This window comes from Mastomys coucha, unplaced genomic scaffold (genome assembly GCF_008632895.1).
Source record: "Mastomys coucha isolate ucsf_1 unplaced genomic scaffold, UCSF_Mcou_1 pScaffold1, whole genome shotgun sequence".
NCBI classification, from domain to species: Eukaryota; Metazoa; Chordata; class Mammalia; order Rodentia; family Muridae; genus Mastomys; species Mastomys coucha.
Genome location: NW_022196891.1, coordinates 15,912,052 through 15,931,080, shown reverse-complemented (window position 1 = coordinate 15,931,080; position 19,029 = coordinate 15,912,052). Strand labels below are relative to the sequence as shown.

The 19,029-nt window shown below is 55.2% G+C and overlaps 1 protein-coding gene across 1 annotated transcript; it reads left to right on the top strand.

The window, feature by feature from the left end:
• Positions 1 to 3,024: 3,024 nt before the first annotated feature.
• On the top strand, positions 3,025 to 9,775 carry Inhbb (inhibin subunit beta B). Its single transcript, XM_031380427.1, has 2 exons — positions 3,025 to 4,663; positions 7,114 to 9,775. Exons 1-2 carry the CDS (start codon positions 4,198 to 4,200, stop codon positions 7,887 to 7,889), a joined length of 1,242 nt encoding a protein of 413 aa, XP_031236287.1. The 5' UTR covers positions 3,025 to 4,197; the 3' UTR covers positions 7,890 to 9,775.
• Positions 9,776 to 19,029: the final 9,254 nt, after the last annotated feature.

The following is a 19,029-nucleotide window of genomic DNA, read 5'->3' as shown; positions in this document are numbered from 1 at the left end:
ACCTTCTGGGCTCTGTCTACTCCTAGCCCAAGCTCGATGGATTCTGGAGATCAAACTCAGGTCCCCATGCTTGTACCACAGCGCTTTACCAGTCGAGCTGTCCTGGGGCGTGAAGGCTGTTTTTTATGGTCCGCCTTGATTCTTTGAAGGTTTTGTCTGTCTTAAATTGATGCTTAGCATGGGCTATGAAACACACATGTACACACACACACACACACACCCCAAATGGCATAAAGAGAAAATGCTTTGCGCCCCTAGCATCCTCTACCTTCTGTGTGCCCACATCCACTGTGTCGTCATGTTTTTTTTTTTTTTTTTTTCTTGCTTCTGCCATTGGGTTTGTCTAGGTTCCTTGATAGTGGCAAGTAGCCATTACATGGGAGTGGCCTGGTTATGCAGCTCTCTCACTGATGGGCATGATTGTATTCAAAACTGACAGGCAAAGTCATATATCCCCAGCCAAGACCAAAGGCTGAGGTCACCAGCAGAAGACGCTAAATGAGGCTTCAAAGCAACAGGAACTCAGCCCTTCCCCTTTAGAGGGGATGTGTGCCCCCCCCATACAAGATGATCTGGAAGAACTCAATTTACACCCTCAGCTCCTGTGGGCTGGGGGGATCAGCAGAGGGCAGGATAATCCCAGCTTCTCCAGCAGATGGTTTCTGACTACCCTTGACCCAGTTCCCTCCCGGCAGTTGACTAGCAGCAGGGCTGGAAGCGTGGACCCTCCTCCCACCAACAAGGACAGGGTGGCTTTTGCCTCTTTGGTGCCAGGTCACCAGGCAGATTTACTTCAAGAAGGCAAACACAGCTTGGGTCATTCCTTTTTCTGTAGCTCTGTCCAGCCCAGCTGAGGCTGGTGAGAGAGACTGTCTGGGTAGGTCAGGAGTGTCGTTCAAGCTGCTGCTGGGGGAGGGGGAAGGGGACATTAAACCTTTCATTATGGGCTTAATGACTTCTCTCCTTCATTCATCAGTCCTTCCTTCATAAGCCCTCCCTGGTCATCTGTTAGGTCTGGCACTAGACAGAGCCCGTGAGACCTAGCCCCTGTGCTGGAGCTAAGTCAGGCAATGAGGCAGCCAGCCAGGCACTGGGCACCTAATCAGATAAATCACTTCCCCGGGGCACAGAGGGCCAGCGAGGGCTTCACCCAGGAGAAAAGACCAAGGATGAATTAGCCAAATAGTGAGTGGTTCTGGTTACGGAAAGAGCCAGAGCATCAGAGTGTGTGTTGTGCCTGGAGAGAAGATATACACCAAAACCTGAGGTAGGGCAGGTAGGCTCCTGACCATATTCAGGATGGACTATCTCCTTGCTGCCCAAAGGCTCACTGGACCCTGGAAGGGCTTGGGGGAGAACACAGGGGAGGAACAGCAATGAATGGGTCCCCAAAGGGCAGAAGGGTTGTTATCTTATAGATTCTGCGGGAGCGCGGGGTTGGGGGTGGGGATGGGGTGGGGCGAGTTCTTGCTTCAGACTCAGAGCTGTCTAAGTCAGACCCGCCCCACTTTTTGCCCCGCAGACTTCTGGTCTGTTCCTCCTACTGGGAGAGAGGGGGCGCTCTCCTCCCAGACTTTCGTGCTTCCGCGGAACTGCAGTTCTGGCTAAGGTCCACAGCTTAGGGTTGCCTTGGGAAGTTGAGAAGCAATGGCTGTTGGTGGAACGACTACCCTCCCCCTTCCCAAGTCCGAAGTCTCTTTAGGGAGGGTCGTTGATTTCAAGGAAAACCATCCACACACGTCTATCTATCTCGCAGTCTTGCCTGTCGTTAGTTGAGCCTATTGTGGGTAAGCGTCCTGGGAAGCAAGGAGAGGGCGGGGGCCGGGGGGGGGGGGTGTTGCAGGTAGCGTGTTCCGGTCTCTGGGAACTGTGCCCCGAGGGCATTGTTGTCTCAGACCCAGGTAGGGTCGGGAAGAGGGACAGAAAAAAGGGGGTACACTTGGAGTTCTCTAGTGAGTACTGGGCATCGGACTCCCACCCATCGCTGGCAGCCACAGAAGGGCACCCCAGAACCATCTTTATATCAGCTTCTGCGAGGTTGGTTTAGTCTGTTTCGACCTCCCAGAGAAGCAGTGCGCTGCAGGGCATCCCAGTGCCCCTTCACAGCCGAGAACGAGGAAGGGCAAGGTGAGGTTGGACTGGATTCAAATCCGGCAGTACCTGAGCCCTTCATTAGAACCTGGGTTTGTCTGAGGCCAAGTGTGACGAGACAGGAATGGGACAGTGGAGACCCCAACGCTCTGGGGAGCCCTGAGCCTCCAGAGACCTTGGGTCCTCCAAGATGGGTTCCCTTACAATGCAGGTAGACCCTCGGGCCAACGATGGCAGAGCTGACCAAGCCTCCCGCGGCCGCCGCTTCCTCTGCTCTTCTAGCCCAGGGGGTTAACCCATCGCCCATTGGGACGGCGGCCTGGGACGCTAGAAGAGGGCGCTGCAGCCCGAGGGTGGCATCCACCCGCACCTCTCTTCTCTGCTGCATTCGAACTTACCCCCACCCCCACCTCCCAGCCTGGATAGGGAAAGATCATCCCTTGGAGGCTCTAGGGGCAGCTTGCGAGCGAGTGAGGGTCCCGGTTGTGAAAGGCGACAATTTGGGACAGGGGGAAAGACTTTCGTGGCCCCGAGTAAGGAGTGTCCAGAAGCGCCCGGATCCTACTCCCGGAGCGTGTAGGTGCCATTTATCCATCGTCTCATGGGGCGAGGGTCCGGAGCACTCACGTGGTGGGAAAGTTTCGAGGTAGCAAAAGTGGCCTGGCATCGCGGGGAGTGGGGGGGGGGGCAGGGAGGAGAGAGCCTCGTCGCCCCTCCTCGCCAAGGCAGAAAGAGAAAGAGCCGAGGGAAGAGGAGGTGGGAGGAGGATCAAGCAGCAGCGACCTGCAGAATCCGCCTCCCCCTCCGCCCCCGGGAAGCCCGAGCGGGGAGGCGCGGACCGTCTCCTCCCGCACGGCCCGGACGACACTCCCCCCTCCCCCCCTTTTTTTCCTGCCAACGTCTATCTCAACGCGCGCGCACATACGGAGATTGTGCGGCTTTTTTACCCCTCGGGAAAAAAAAAAGAACAGGGAGTGGAAAGGAAGAGAAGGCAAAGCGAAGAACTCCTCGGGCGCGCTCTGCACTCCGAGCCACGGCCGGGCGCGGGGACGCTGCTGCCACCGCCACCGCCGACTCGCTCTCTCCCCGGCCCTGCGGCGTGTGCCAGTGGGAGCGCGAGCCAGGGCACTCGATCCCGGGGACACGGAGAGACTTTTGGCCGCCCCTGCCGCGGCAGGCAGAAGAGACAGCCGCGAGAAGGGCCCTGCCACCGCCTTTCCCTCCTCCGCCGCCCCGGCCGGCCCGCGCAGGCGGCCAGGCGCAGGGAAGCAGGGAGGAGCAGAGGCCCGGGAGAAGCGCGCCGCGGCTCGCCCGCCCGTGGATGCGGCGCCCGGGGGAGCCTGGAGACAACTTTGCCGGGTGACGCGCTGGGAGGACTGCAGGGCCCGCCGCCCGGGAGGGCTCGGCGCCGCCCGTAAGAGGGGCCCGCGCAGCGGCGCTCCCCCGCACCGCGCTCTCTCCTCCCGCCGGCCCCGGGAGCAGGGGAGAAACGACCTGCCTGCCCATCACCGCCGCCGCCTCGGGCGGCCGTGTCCTCGCTGCGAGCGGCGACAGGGCGAGGCGCTCAGGTGCGGTCGCGGGGCCCCAGCCGCAGCGCCCTCCGCAGCGCCGCGCCCGGGGTCTCCGGCTCCTCCGCTCCGGTCTCCCGAGCGACTTGGCGTCCGCCCGCTGCCTCTTCCCTCCACCTCTCCAGCCCCGCCGAGCCAAGCCACCGTGCCGGCGCCGCCGCGGCCGCTCCTCGCTTTCGCTTCGCCCCGATCGGGGGGCTGCGGTGGCCCTCGACGCGGAGAGGATGGGCAGGCTGCAGATGCCTAGGCGCCCCGAGTCGTCCGCGCGCCGCTGACCCGGCGGGTCCCCACCCCCCGCCCCCCACCGCCAGCCCGCGCTCCCCTCTGGTCCCCGCGGCGCCCCTTCTCGGCCGCGCGGGAACCCCCGCGGCCCGGCCGGCCCCCTCCCCCTGCGAGCCGGCAGCGGCGCTCCCGGCAGGCGGGCGGGCGGAGGCCCGGGCGGGGGCGGGGCGGGGCGGTGCGCCCGGAGCCCGGAGCCCGGCCCTGAGCTCGCTTCGCCTCGCCTCGCGGCGGGCGCCCTCGTCGCCAGCGGCGCACCATGGACGGGCTGCCCGGTCGGGCGTTGGGGGCCGCCTGCCTTCTGCTCCTGGTGGCCGGCTGGTTGGGACCGGAGGCCTGGGGCTCCCCGACACCCCCGCCGTCGCCCGCCGCGCCGCCCCCGCCCCCGCCACCCGGAGCTCCGGGTGGCTCGCAGGACACCTGTACGTCGTGCGGCGGCGGCGGCGGTGGCGGCGGCTTCCGGCGGCCGGAGGAGCTGGGCCGGGTGGACGGTGACTTCCTGGAGGCGGTGAAGAGACACATCTTGAGCCGCCTGCAGTTGCGGGGTCGGCCCAACATCACGCACGCCGTCCCCAAGGCCGCCATGGTCACGGCCCTGCGCAAGCTGCACGCCGGCAAGGTGCGCGAGGACGGCCGCGTGGAGATCCCGCACCTCGACGGCCACGCCAGCCCGGGCGCCGACGGCCAGGAGCGCGTCTCCGAGATCATCAGCTTTGCAGAGACAGGTGGGTTCGGCCACTGGGAAGCCAGGGGCGGCCGCGATCCCTCCCTTCCTCACTCTCCCGGGAAGCCCCTGCCGCCTTTGCAGCCCGCACGCCTCGAGGGCATTTAGGCTCCGGGCAGAGCGGTTCTGCGGTGGCCTTGAGCGCGTCCTAGGGTGGCGGTCCTTTCCTATACTGAGCGCCCGCCCGCCCAGACTACCGATCCTTTGCGGCTTCCCCTTTCCTGCAGCAACTGGGAAGCACCCTGCCCTTCGTCCTGGCTCACGGGGAATTGGGCCCCAGCGCCTCTGGGCGCGCGTTCCCCTCCCGGCAGATGCGCGCAGCCCTGGCTCTGCGGGCACTTGCTTAGTGATTGCTTAATGTTTTTGTTTCCCACGATCCGAGTGTAGGCTTAGCAGTGTGGAGATGGAGATGTGTGTGCTTGTTGATATACGTGGGCAGGAGAGAGGAGAGGGAAGGAGAGAGAGAGAGAGAGAGAGAGAGAGAGAGAGAGAGAGAGAGAGAGAGAGAGAGAGAGAGAGAGAGAGACAGACCAGCTAGAGCCTTCCTGAGAGGCCCCCGGGGCCGCTTGCTTCGCAGCGGCACGGGCTTGCCAGGATTGCTGAAGCATCGGTGGGGAGAGCTAGGCAACCTCCCTTCCGCGGAAGGCAGCTTCTCAACAGGTCCATCATTTACGCAAAGACGCGGCTCAGGAAGAGCCTCATGCTTTTAGGCTTGCCTGGCAGCGGCCGCAGTCCTCTCTCGTCCGGGGGAAGAGGGGCAGAGTTTGTAGTTAACAAAGAGTGTGGGATTGCTTTCTGCAAGGTCCTCCCAGGCCCCGTGTGGCAAATCTCTCTCTGTCCACTATCTAAATATAAAATTCAGAGAAAAAGAAAAGAAAAATAAAATCTTTGGGAAGTTTAAAAAGGAGGAAAATTTCCCCGGGCAGAAACGGTGTAAGTGTTTAGACATCGCTGTCCTTTTCAGGACTTGAATGAGCCAGGCTGGCTTTTGTGCTGGGAGCTCAGCCCCATTTGTGCAGAGGGGACTGCAGAGAAGGTCGCAGAGGGGGAAGCCCGATGTAGTCAGGGTGGGGGACAAGCAGGGAGGGAGGGATCAGCTATGCTCCTGGCTACAAATGCCCCCTACTCTCCCAGGCATCGGGCAGACCCTGCCTGTGCTGCTGCCGGAGGATAAAAAAGGATGAAAAGTTTTGCATGGCCGGGTGTGGAGAAAGGCAGAGACAATCAAGGACCGTTTGTGCTTAGAAAGAAATACATTGCCATTTTAGCTGTCCGCCAGAGTCAGGGAAAGCTCGACATGCAATTAGAGGGCTTGGATTAAAAGGTGCATTGGGGCCCAGAAGGGAAATGTGACTCGGGAAGGTCGAGAGGCCTTTTGGTCCCGGTGGCACAAAATGACAGCGGGGGCTGTTATATTTCTGGTCCGATTCACGGAGCCAGCTCTTTAACTTATAAATAACAGATTCAGGTCACAGGCAGCTCGGCCAAGACCAGCTTTTAAGGCTGCAGTTTCCCCCTTTTCAAAGTCAGATGTCAGTGTTATTAGAGGAGCCAGTGAGAACTGAGGAAGGGCCCGGGGATGGTGGTGGTGGTGGGGGGGGCTTGGTGGGAGGTTTGATAGTACCAGCCATGTCTGCTGAATAGGTAGAGAGTATCAGAGGGAAGGGCTGATGGAATGTATTTTGAGAAAGGGACATCATTTCTCTTCTGGCTGAACTGAATTGTTGAGATGACTGACAAGCCAGCACCTTTGAAATCTCCAGCTGCTGCCTTCTGGGAGTCAGGGTCTGGTCAAAGGATGGGACCTTGAGTTTTTAAGGCTGCCTGTCCCGTCCCTTGGAACTCCTTGGAAACAGGGGCTGCACTTTGCAGCTTGCAGGATCCACACTCGGATGTCCGAAACTCGAGCAGAGCCTTGCTTGTTTGCAGTGGAGGTCCCATGGAGGCTTGGGTCAGATCATGCTTAGGCAAACACTGGAAAGAGGTTGTAGATGGCTCAGCTTGAGTTTGCAATGCCCCCAAGTGAATCAGAAAGAAGAAGAAGAAGAAAAAGCCCCATTTAAACAACCTACCCCCCAGATCCTCCCTGGGATCTTAGTTTTGTTTTCAGAGACCCATAACAACTTGTTAAGATTTTGGCCTCCTGACAAGTTGAGCTTTGAGGCCAGACAATCCGATCTCCAGGGAGCCCTGGCCTGGGAGAGGTGAGGCAGGATTTTTATAGGTCTGGACCTTCTGGCTCCACCCTGGTCCTGTTTTCTCAATGGGAAGTGCTTCTTCTGCCTCTGGCAGGTTGTGGCAGAAGCCCGGGGCCCCAGGAATGGTATTTCTGGTCAGTAACAATTTCCAGCTGTGGTGAATGTTCATTCCAACATCATGCAGCAGAGTCCATTCCCCATTGCCTTGTGTTCTCCTGGAATTAACTTGGCCTGTTCTTCCCCGTATCCACAGATGGCCTCGCCTCCTCCCGGGTCCGCCTGTACTTCTTCGTCTCTAATGAAGGCAACCAGAACCTATTTGTGGTACAGGCCAGCCTGTGGCTATACCTGAAACTGCTCCCCTATGTCCTGGAGAAAGGCAGCCGGAGGAAGGTACGGGTCAAGGTGTACTTCCAAGAACAGGGTCACGGTGACAGGTGGAACGTGGTGGAGAAGAAGGTGGACCTAAAACGTAGCGGCTGGCACACCTTCCCCATCACAGAGGCCATCCAGGCCTTGTTTGAGCGGGGTGAGAGACGCCTTAACCTGGATGTGCAGTGTGACAGCTGCCAGGAGCTGGCCGTGGTGCCTGTGTTCGTGGACCCCGGTGAGGAGTCACACAGGCCCTTTGTAGTGGTGCAGGCCCGCCTGGGCGATAGCAGACATCGCATCCGCAAACGGGGCCTCGAGTGTGATGGGCGGACCAGCCTCTGTTGCAGGCAACAGTTCTTCATTGACTTCCGGCTCATCGGCTGGAACGACTGGATCATTGCGCCCACTGGCTACTACGGGAACTACTGTGAGGGCAGCTGCCCGGCCTACCTGGCCGGGGTCCCTGGCTCGGCCTCCTCCTTCCACACGGCCGTGGTGAACCAGTACCGCATGCGTGGCCTGAACCCTGGGCCCGTGAACTCTTGCTGCATCCCCACCAAGCTGAGCTCTATGTCCATGCTCTACTTCGATGACGAGTACAACATCGTCAAGCGGGACGTGCCCAACATGATTGTGGAGGAGTGTGGCTGTGCCTGACAGAGGCAGCGGGGTGGAGCACAGGCCCGTGGGTCTTTGAGGGAGCAGGAGAGGCAGGTGGGTGGGCTGAGTGTGGATGTTCCACTGGGCCTTGAAGAGTGCCAGGGTGAGGCCTGAAGTAACGTTGTTCTCCCGCTTCATAGAAAACCAGTCAGGACCAGAGGGAGAACCATCCCCCTCTGTGACACGAGAGACTCCTAACTGCACACATAGACACGCATAGCCAGACTCACGCAGTCTGCCACCCACACAGCAGCCTCCGGGATACCAGCAAACGGATGCGGTGACAAATGGCAGCTTAGCTACCAATGCCTGTCAGTCGGAAAGAATGGGGTGAGCAGCCACCATTCCCACCAGCTGGCTGGGCACTCTGAATCGCGCCTTCTGAGCACACATAAAAGCACACAAAGACAGAGGACACAGAGAGAGCCAGAGAGCCACCGAGAGGAAAAGCAGGGTGGGAGCGCAGGCGGGTGGAGGGCCATGTGTCCCTGACTTGTCCCAGGCTCTTCACCGCAGCGCCTGGCACAGTCCTGCCTGCTCACTCCCCGCCTGGCATCCTCCATGCTTTGAGGCCAGCAGAGCTGTGCCACCCCTGTTCTTGGAAAGGGCAAGTAGCCCAGGAGGGACTCGCCTGTCACAGAGACCATGGAGCAGGGACAGTGACCCTTTGATGGTCTGTCACTTGGGTCCCCAGTGTGACTTATATATGTGTGTACGTGTGTGTTTGTTTTCAGGGGTGTTGCGGGAGGGAGAGAAGAAGGGTCTTGATTTTATGCTTTAAACTCATCTCCAACAACTGACAGGTCATTGGTGCCAGTTGCAGAATTGAAAAGAGCCTATCAGCTATGACCTATGAAGTGGAAAGGCCAAACGGTTGGAAGTGAGAAGGGAAGAAAACTATTGCAATCGGTGCCCTTTGCTGGGGACATTCTCCTGCTGTTGTGCTGAGAAGGGCGGGGAGGGCCACTGGCAAAGGGAAGAGACCAGGGGAGGCAGTGGCAGAGTGGGGATGGATGTTCTGAGGAGCTGCTCAGCTGGGCTTGGAGAGAGAGGGGGAGCTTCCGGTTGCTTTGCAGTTGTCCCTGCGGGTGAGCCCTGGCTTCAGGGTCGTCCGTGGACATGGCTCCTGCCCACTTCACTTGCCCTCCTGCCTGCTCCACAAAGCACTTGCGGTCCTGCATGAACGCACACCACAATAGCACTTGCAGGTCTACGTGTGTCCAGAAGTGGCCCTGGGGCGAGAGCTGACGTGGCTGTCCTCGTGGATGTCCAAGTGCCACGTGAACTATGCAATTTAAAGGGTTGACCCACACTAGGCAAAACTGGACTCGTACGACTCTTTTATATTTTTATACTTGAAGTGAAATCTTTTGCTTCTTTTCTAAGCGAATGATTGCTTTCAATGTTTGCACTGATCTAGTTGCATGGTTAGTCAGAAACTGCCATTTGAAAAAAAAGTTATTTTTATAGCTGCAGAAAAATGAATACAGTTAAATGTATTATACATAATTTTGGAACCAAAGAGGCCAGCGGATCAGTTTTAATTTTTATTAGATGGTGAGGCCATCTTCTATGAGGTAGATATTCTAAAGAATCCTTTGAGTGGCCTGCCAGCGTTTCAGGGTATAAATGATTTTTTTTTTTTTTTTATTCAGTTGATGTGTCTTTTCTGTCCTCACACACCCAGAAGGTAGAGTAAAGTAAATGGCTGGTGGAGTGGAGGTGTGCACTGTAAGCCCTCATCTTTAGTTTATTTAATAAAGCCTTCCTTAGGTTCTGTTTCATAATAACTTAAAACCAAACAGTTTCCCCCACAGCTGGCTGTCTTAAGTATTTTACGTTCGTGTACAGTTTAAGACAATAAAAGATGGAGTGCCACAGGCTTCCTGCTTTGTGTGATGTCTGGGGCAGTGGGCAGCTGGGAGGAGGGGCTTGGTCCAGGTGTCCAGTTCCAATGCCAGAAGTCCCCACGGCCTGTTCCCTACACTCTCAAGAGCCCTTGCCTGACACATATGTCACACAGAAGCTAGAAGAGATGGCAGAAGACCAGCTGAAAGGCAATTAGCAAATTAGCGAATTACAAATTTGTTTAACACTCCAGTCCCCAACTAGTTCTGTTCTGCTGATGTTCCAAAGCGGTATCTCTTGGCTTTTCAAAAGTACTGTGGTACTTGATGCCAGCCTCAATGACCAGAGTTTGAGCCCAGGGTCCCACAGAGTGGGAAGAGAGGTCCAGATTCTGTGGATTGTTTTCTGGTATCCAACACACATGCTGTACACAGCACATACATACATACATACACATACACACACAAATGCACATACATACACACAAATACACATGCACACAAACACACAGGAATGGGGTCAGAATAAATGAAAAAATTTGTGCCAGTTAAGCCTCCAGGCCATGGAGGAATGGAGTGTGGACAACTGGGAAGTGAGGTCTTTCTCCCACATTCCAGCCCTCTGTGCTCAGTTCCAAGTGACTGAGAGACAGGTGTAGATCCTGTCATTAGACGCCATGGCAGTCTCAACTGTTGGAAGGGAAGGAGGCGATGACCTTAGACAGCACAGTTACCCTCAGGTACGACTTAGAGACCTATTCAGTTCTGTCCTTTCACAGACCCTGCCTGAATCACACATCCCTGCTTCCCAAAGAGTGGGAGGTGAAGCTGAGAGCCCAGATCCACCTGCCCAAGGTCACTCCACCTGGACAGGGGCCCTGGTCACAGGCCACCCATTTGCTAGCTTATGAATACTGTAGACTTACAAATTGCCTTCATCTGAGCTCTGCAATCCTTACAGGCCCCCTCTCTCTCTCTCTCTCTCTCTCTCTCTCTCTCTCTCTTTTTAAGTGCTCACTAATTTGGCTAGACGAGTTGGCCAGCAAGTACAGGAGACCTCCTTGTCTACAGTTTCCCAGCCCTGGGATTATAGGCACAGGTCTGGCTTTGATATAGAGCCTCATGCTTAGGTGACAAGCACATTGCAGACTGAGTTGTCTTCCTAGCCCTGCCCTGAGATGGTTTTTCAGGTGAAAGAATGTCACCAGAGGAAGAAGTACATACACATGAAGGACATGGGACTCCAGTGTTCTGAGGCTAGAGGGCCGACAGCCATGGAACCTCTGCTCACCCAGCCTGGCATGCCTGTCTATGGGCCCAGGCCACACACTTGCCAGGGCTGAGAGGTCCGATGAGGCCAGGTACTGTGGATCTGGGTTGCCTGGGTTTTCTGACTTCCCTGGGCTTTCATTCTCTTCTCTCAACATAGTTCAGGCTTGCTTCCAACTTACAGGTATCCCAGGATAACCTGGAATCCCTGGTTCTTCTGCCCCAACCTCCCCAGTGTTAGGATTACAGGCATGTGTCTGTCCTCTTGCATGGTGTGTGGAGTTTCGGGACTTGAATCCAGGGCTTTGTGCATGTCAGACCAGCGCTCAACCAACAGCTACCACGTTAGCCCTATGACCTTCATTTCTCAGTCTTCATCTATCTTTCTTCTGCAATCCTCTTCTCTCTCAGGTGGTCCTGGTCCAAAGGATCCAGGTTTTCAACAGGCACCCCTGGAGCCTCTGCCAGGCCCAGTGCCTCTGGCTGAAGGCCTGGCTGTAAGATATCCTCCGTTCCCCTCTTTCTCATGCTTCCTAGGCTCTTACCTCTCGCGTTCATCCTGGGCCCCATCAGTAGGATGGACAGAGTCAGGCGGCATCCATTCCCAGCCCTCTCAAGTGTTCCCTTCTATTCTGTGCAATGTCAGATGTCTGTTATGTGAAGTTCATTCTCAGCTGATCTTCAAACATGCCCCGGGTCTTCGCTGACTCCAGGGGGCTCAGGGCCTTGAGGTGGAGGGCTGTGGGGGATGGGAGAGAGAAAGACAAGCCCAACACTCCCTCCCCTCTCCCACACACTCCAGGCAGGCAGGCAGGCAGGCAGGGGAAGATCAGTGCTAGAGGCCCCCAGGTTGTCCTTGGTTGGTGTTTGCTCCAAGGTCCCCTGAGCTGACTCAGGATGGGACAGTGAGGGCCCCTGAAGCTCATAGCCAGGATGAAGCAGGGCCTTGTCCCTGTGACAGTGTGATAGACAGATGCTATCACCAGAGTTCCTGCCACAAGTGCAGATGAAGTCCTGGAGGAGGGATGAGCAGAGCCTCTCAGGAGACTGCTGTATCAGGGTCCTGTCAGCAAGCAAGTGTTGGCATCCACAGTAGTGTCTGGGCTTGGTGATTGTGTATGGGATGGATCCCCAGGTGGCGCAGTCTCTGGACGGCCTTTCCTTAAGTCCCTGCTCCAGATTTTGTCTCCATACTTCCTCCTGTGAGTATTTTGTTACCGCCAGGGCATTATCTTGATGTCCCTGCAAATCCAGAGACAATACTTTAAAGACAGATTTAATCTGGTCATTTATTCACTTGATGAACTTTTACCGAGTGCCAGCTTTGTGCGACATTCGTGTGTTATCCATTTAGTTCTCACAACCTGGTTGTGGATGACAACAGTGGGTTGTCATTTACCCTATTATACAGATGGTAACACTGAGGGCAGAACAAAGAAGCTTCTCGTCCACGGTTGCTTAGCTCAAATAGAAGCGCAGGATTTGTAGTCATTTCCAGTCTCTTATGAGCACTGGGAGGCTCAGGAGGGCTAAGGGAGCTGTTCTGGGGCCTACCTGGGAGAGGCTGGGGTGCAGAGTGTCCTTGATGTTTGTCTGAAGTAATCTACTATGCCCTGGACCCCAGGCTATTGAGCCATTTCGGTCAACATAAGTGGGAACAGCCATCCATGTACTTGTGCTGCTCCTTTCCTGGCTGCTGGACTAGGGTGGGCTGAGGGTAGGCAAGCTATGGACAGGGTGAAGCCAGACAGGGTGGGATGTTGCTGGTCTAGCCTCTCACCCTGTGGAGGTGGAGGAGCTAGCCAGGACAACTCCAGCAGTAGTCACTGAGAGCTTTGGCTAGGTGTCCAACAGGTTGGCCAGCTGACTGCAGTCTCCTCTACCCTATAGAGAGGCCTTGTTACTGAAATGAGGCCCCAACGACGCCTTGGTCAGGGGCCTGACAAGGCAGGGTTCTGGCACGATGCTGTTGTGGTTGCTTGGCTCAATTTTCATATGGAATTCTGAGGAAACTTTCAAGAGTTGCTTCTGTCTTTTTACCATCTGTCCTTTTCCTGGGGACCAAATTTAGGTTGGCAGCAAGCACCTTTGGTCACCCGGCCATCTCTCTTGCCCCTTAACAATCTTCTTGGTTTTAAGATAGGGTTTCACATAGCCGAGTCTGGTCTCGAAGTCGTTGTGCAGTGGAGGACAACCTTGAACTCTTGGTCTGCTTGCCTCCACCTCCTGAATGCTGGAACTACTGGGGTACATCCCAACATGCAGTTTAGGTGGTGCTGGGAATGGAGCCCCCCCCCGTACGTGCTAGGCAAATCCTCCGCCAACCTTCTGTGTCAGGAAGGGTTCCCACCTTTTTTGAGGCAGCACACACCGTTTGTAGTATCTGTCGTGCAGGTGAAGCCTGTCATCAGGGAGCCTGGATCATATCAGAGGAAAGGTTAGTGGGCACTTCCCTCCCAATGTGATAACTCCCCTCCACATCAGTCACTCTGCTTGCCCACTTATCTCTACAACCTAGATGACCAGTAGGATGGTGGAGCCCATTTAACAGATGGGGGAGCTGAGGTTTAAGGAGGCTGGCTATTCAAGAGGAGGAGGCAGGCTCATAGCCTTCTTCATGCCCCACCCCTCTCTAGTTCTTGTTTCCTAGGGACCCAGGGGTTCGTGAGTCTCAGGAGCCTACCGTTCTTGAGAGTCGGCTGCTCTAGGGTAGGGGGCCTAGAGGCGGCTGTGTTCATCCTGGACGGGTTCTTCAGAAGCCCCAAGCTGTCCTTCATCCCACCCCCACCCCACTGGTGCATCTGAGAGTCCATGTAGTTCCAGCCCACCTGCTGAGAGATGAGTTCCCAGCCGCCTGGCAAAGCGGACTGCAAGAACCCACGTGAGCTGGCCCATGGCTCCCTGATTCTGCATCCTCTGCACAGACCTAAGGCCACCCTGCACCCCTGCCCTAAGTTCTCTGATGAGAAAGGCCTACCTGTAAGCAGGAACGGGGTCTCTCTTTGGCCATGGCAGACCCAGGCAACGTGGAAGAACCAGTTGGGGCTGAGAACTGTGGAGGCTCAGAAAGCGGACTCACTAAGGGCATTCATTTCCAGTTGGGATTCTTTTCTTTTTGAGATGGGCAAAGATGACTTGGACCTTCTGATCCTCCAGTCTCCACCTCCCAAACCGCTTGGATTCCAGGTATGTGATTACACCGGGCACACCTGTTTTATCTATGCTGTAGATGGAACACGGGGCTGTATGCATGGCAGGCAAGCATGGCACTGACTGAATGAACTACAATCCCCGCCCCCCCCACCCCCAACTGGGATTTCAAAGAAAGCTTCCAGACTCCTTGGGCAAAGTTCCCACAGGGTAGTGAGGCCAAAAAACAGAGGGGCCAGAGAGGGGTGGCAGGGACGTTACCCACCCTCTGTTCCCTAGGGCAGGGGTGCAGGGTGGCCTTAGGTCTGTGCAGAGGATGCAGATTCAGGGAGCCATGGGTCAGCTCATGTGTGTTCTTGCAGTCTGCTTTGCCAGGCAGCTGGGAGCTCATCTCCCAGCAGGATGGCTCCTGCTCGGTCCTTTTCCTACCTGCCCATCCCCCACCTCCACTTCTTGCCTTGCCAGCTTCTGACAGTGACAGTGAGGGTGAGGGTGGGTCTCTAGGCCCAATCTCTAGCCCTTCTGGAGAATGAAGGATGAGGGTTGGTTTGGCAAGCTTCCCCCCACTCTGTTTACCATAGGGCCTGTGGGTAGAGTACAAACAGGCCTCGGGGAACTCTGCATCCCACAGGAAATAGAGAACCTTCCGGCCAACATGGGTAGCTGTGTGTGACCCCAGTGGACGTCTCTATAACTCAGGGGCCTTGGCCCTATGGAAACATCTCAGGGCCTCTCTGAACCCTTGGGACCACAGAGACCTTAAGGAACCATTCCAGGGGTGGGGGGTCAGACACTGTACTAGGGCCTTCAGTCTTACCCCTCGTTCCTCAGAAGCCCACAGGTAGAGGAGGCTATCAGGACAGCAATGCTGGGCCAGGCAGGCCTTGCTGCTACCCTACGGGTCTGTCCAGCTTTCCCGTTGGGGGCAGGGCTTGCTGGCCTGTCCTTCACAGAGGAGCCAGGCAACCCTCTGAGTACAGACAAGCCTGTTCAAGCCTCACCTTGCTTGTTGCCGGCTTGAGGTCAGGAAAAGCTGTTCTTTGGGGTTGGGGTGGAGCGTCACTCTGAAATGCCCAAGAGCCAACAAGGTGAGCCATGCCTGCAGGAACCCCATGCCCCGCCACTCCCAGGCTGATGATCACACAGAGACTGGTTGGTCCTTGAAATGCTCAAGTGACTGGCACCCCTGTAGCCCTGGCAGGAGATCTCATGTCCCAGTGTGGCACCAGTCCCTACAGCCAGCACCCCCTCCTTCCCCTCTGGGCTTCTGGTCCATTGGCAATTCATGGCCCTTCCCACTTGCTCAGCCTAGCTGATTAGGGTTCCTCCTAGAGACAGGAGCCAGATTCTTAGAGAATGTGAAGTCCTCCCCTGTCTGCTTCCTCACTCTCCTCAGAGACTGACTTGATTTCGGGGACACCGGGAGTCTCCGTGGCTCACCATTGCCTCTTCCTGCAGCTGGGACATAACAGGTACTCAAGACATAATTCTGGGGGGCTGGAGATGTAGCTCGATTGATAAAGCACTTATCCAATCTAGCATGCACAAAGCCCGAGTTTGATCCCCTGCAGAGCATGAACAGATGTGGTGGCACACACGTATGTGGGGTTCTAGCTTTGGGAGGTGATGGTAGGAAGGTCAGGAGTTTAAGGTCCTTGGCTACACAGCCAGTTTGGAGGCCAGCCTTGGCTACATGAAATTATATCAAAACCAAGCCAAATCACTCCTGTTTCTTTTATGAGACAGAGTACCGATCTCTAGCTTAGGTCAGTTGTCCTGAATATCTCAGACTGGTCTCAGACTCACCATGCTCCTGCCTCAGCCTCTTGAATGCTGGGATTACAGGTATCGATTCTATTTTTTGTTTGTTTGTTTGTTTGTTTGTTTTAGTGCTGGAGCAACCGAGGCTCAGGGAGCCAGTAAGACCTGGCTCAGACAGGCAGCAGTGCTCCTGACCACACCTTTGTTATTTTTCTCGCTTTTAAGAGCACCCTGTGCCCCACAGGTGATTCACACAACAGCCTTCTCAAAGCTTGCAATTTGCCTCCTCACTCAGCTTCACAGCAAAGCTTAGCTTCACACACACACACACACACACACACACACACACACACACACACACACAGAGCTTCTGCTGCCTGGCCCATCCACAGGGGTATCACCTGGGGTCCAGGGCACCAATAAATAAAGATCTGTATGAGATTCCTGGTTCCTCTCTGGCACCCCGGAGAAGGTCTCTCTTGTATTCTACCCTGGGGAGAGTGTGGTTCATCACCCGAGGGTGTGTTGTAAAAGCTCGGCTTTAATTAATCAATCATCAAGCAATGAATTGGTTAATGCAGGGCCCACTCCCCCGTGGATGACTGGCACGGTAATGAATGCCAATTATTTCAGCATTAATAATTAATCTCCAACCGTGCCTGGGAAGGGGTAGAAGGCACACAGGGCTCCAATCAGCTCTGAGAGCCAGCCAGACACCAGGCTGCTGCTGGCTGTCCTGCCTGAGGCTGTGAGCTCTGGGTCTTTGCTACCAAGGGTGAGAAAGTTATCAAGACAAGGGGACCTGGGCAGGTCCCTAAAGAAGAGCAAGGTTGAGTCCTTCCTACAAGGGCTCAGGCTAGGCTTGCTTTCACACTGCTGAATTGAGCGCCAGGAGCAGTCACTGCATCCAGCAAGTGCTCACTACTTGCTGATTGCTATTCTTACCTCACCCAGCCCCATTCCCCAAGAGTTTCTTAACCTCAGAGAACTTTCTAGCCATTTGGAAAGCAGCTCGTTCATATCCTCCTTCATTTGCATCCGTCTCTGTTGAACATCACTTTAAATGTTTTTAAAATTAGTGATGTGCTTATGTTTATGTGAGTGCCAGTGCCTGTGGACTTGGGATGCCCCTGCAGCTGGCATTATAGACAGTTGCAAGCTGCCTGGTGTGGGACCTGGAAATCCAACCTTGGATCTCCTGAGTGGACAAGACATACTTTTGACTGTGGGCCAGCTCCAGAAAGCAGCTCTTCTGAGCTCAGGTTGCTCTGTCCCTGCGTAAAAGCAGACGACTCTCTTCCGTTGGAGACGGCTACCCATACTGTGTCTATGAGAGAGCAAAGGAGGGCCTTGGCCACCCGAGGTGGCTTCAAGTCACCTTCAAGCTCTAGCTGGAGAGCCAGGAGTGCAGGGATGGTTCTGTGGCCTTGGTGGCTGCTCTGCTGGTGGTGACTCTGGGCACCGTAGAAGGACAGAAGGCCTCTTCTGGGCCAGTCTGGAAGAGCCCTCATCCATCAAAGCCAATCACTTTGTGTACCACCGGCAGAGGAATGGCTGCCGTGGCTAGCTGACTCTGCCGTCAGTGTCAGTTCTACGGGACATAGTCACAAATGAAAGCTACAGTGTCATCCAGACACTGTGGGAGGCAGACCTTTGATGCTTAATGGCTTGAGAAGTCCTGGAGAGGCCATTGCTGAGGTCTCAGGAAGGTCTAGAAGCTTCGGGTCATTTTCCAGATGGGGAAACTGAGGCCCATTGAGGAGCTATAACTTCCCAAGGCCCCGCAGAAAATGGAACTTGATGCAGTAGCCTAGAAACTTCTCAAGTGCTTGCTGTGTATCTGGCTGAGGGGTCCCTTCTAAGTAGAGGCTGAACCCCTAAATTCCAGTGTGATATAGCTATGCGCAGAGGGGAAAGGGTGTCGTGAGAGAGGGTACTTCCTGGAGGAGGTAGCTTTGGATGCCTACCTGCCGGGTCAATCCTGGGCTAGCCTTCTTGCTCAGAAAGTTTTCCAAAAGTGTAGGTAAGCCAAATGTGAAGAGAATGAATCCTTGAAAAAGACCACAACATGGCTTTCCAGCGTGCTCTTTTGTCCTGCCCTAGCTGTGTCCCCCGTGGCTGGGTGCTCAACATTTTTCCAGGATTCCCTCTTCATACAACGGCACTGTCTTAGTTAGGGTTTTACTGCTGTGAACAGGCACCATGACCAAGGCAACTCTTATAAGGACAACATTTAACTGTGGCTGGCTTACAGAATTCAGTCCATTATCATCAAGGTGGGAACATGACAGCATCTAGGCAGGCAAGGTGCAGGAGGAGCTGAGAGTTCTACATCTTCATCTGGAGGCTGCTAGGAAAATACTGACTTCCAGGCAGCTAGGATGAGGGTCTTAAAGCCCACACCCACAGTGACAGATCTACTCCAACAAGACTATGCCTCCAAGTAGTGCCACTTCCTGAGCCGTGCATATGAAAATCATCATTGGTATCAAATATGTTTATGTCCTGGGCTGGTTCTGATTCAGTGAGGTAATACCAGCAACCATTGACTGGGTTCTCCAAATGCTCTAAGGCCTTTCTGCAGATACTCAAGAAAAAGGGGTAGGGCCTGGTTCCCAGCTTGTCTACACATAGAAGCCCTGAGACGCGCTCGCATGTCCCAGGACACACACGCAGAAAAGCCGGAGTGATTGCTCAGTTGGCAATGCCCTTGCCTCATATGAATGAAGCCCCGAGTTCAAACCCTGGGGCCGGGTAAATAATGTATAGTGGCATATGTCTGTCATTTTCTGGTTAGAAAGATCAGAAGTTTGAGATCATCCTCAGGTGCACTGGAGGCTAGCCTGGGCTACATGAGAACCTTCTAAAAATTAATTAGGAAATAAGTAAGTTAAATTTAAAGAACAGGCCTTCAGAGATGAAATTCCTCCAGCCTTCAACAATTTCAATACTTGAGTGTCTGGATTTCCTGGACTGGCATGGATGACTGGGTGGGGAACTGGGGATGGGTCAGATGTGAGCCAAAGAGATGGATTCATAGAATCTCTCTCTCTGTCTCTCTGTCTCTCTCTGTCTCTGTCTCTGTCTCTCTCTCTGTCTCTGTCTCTCTC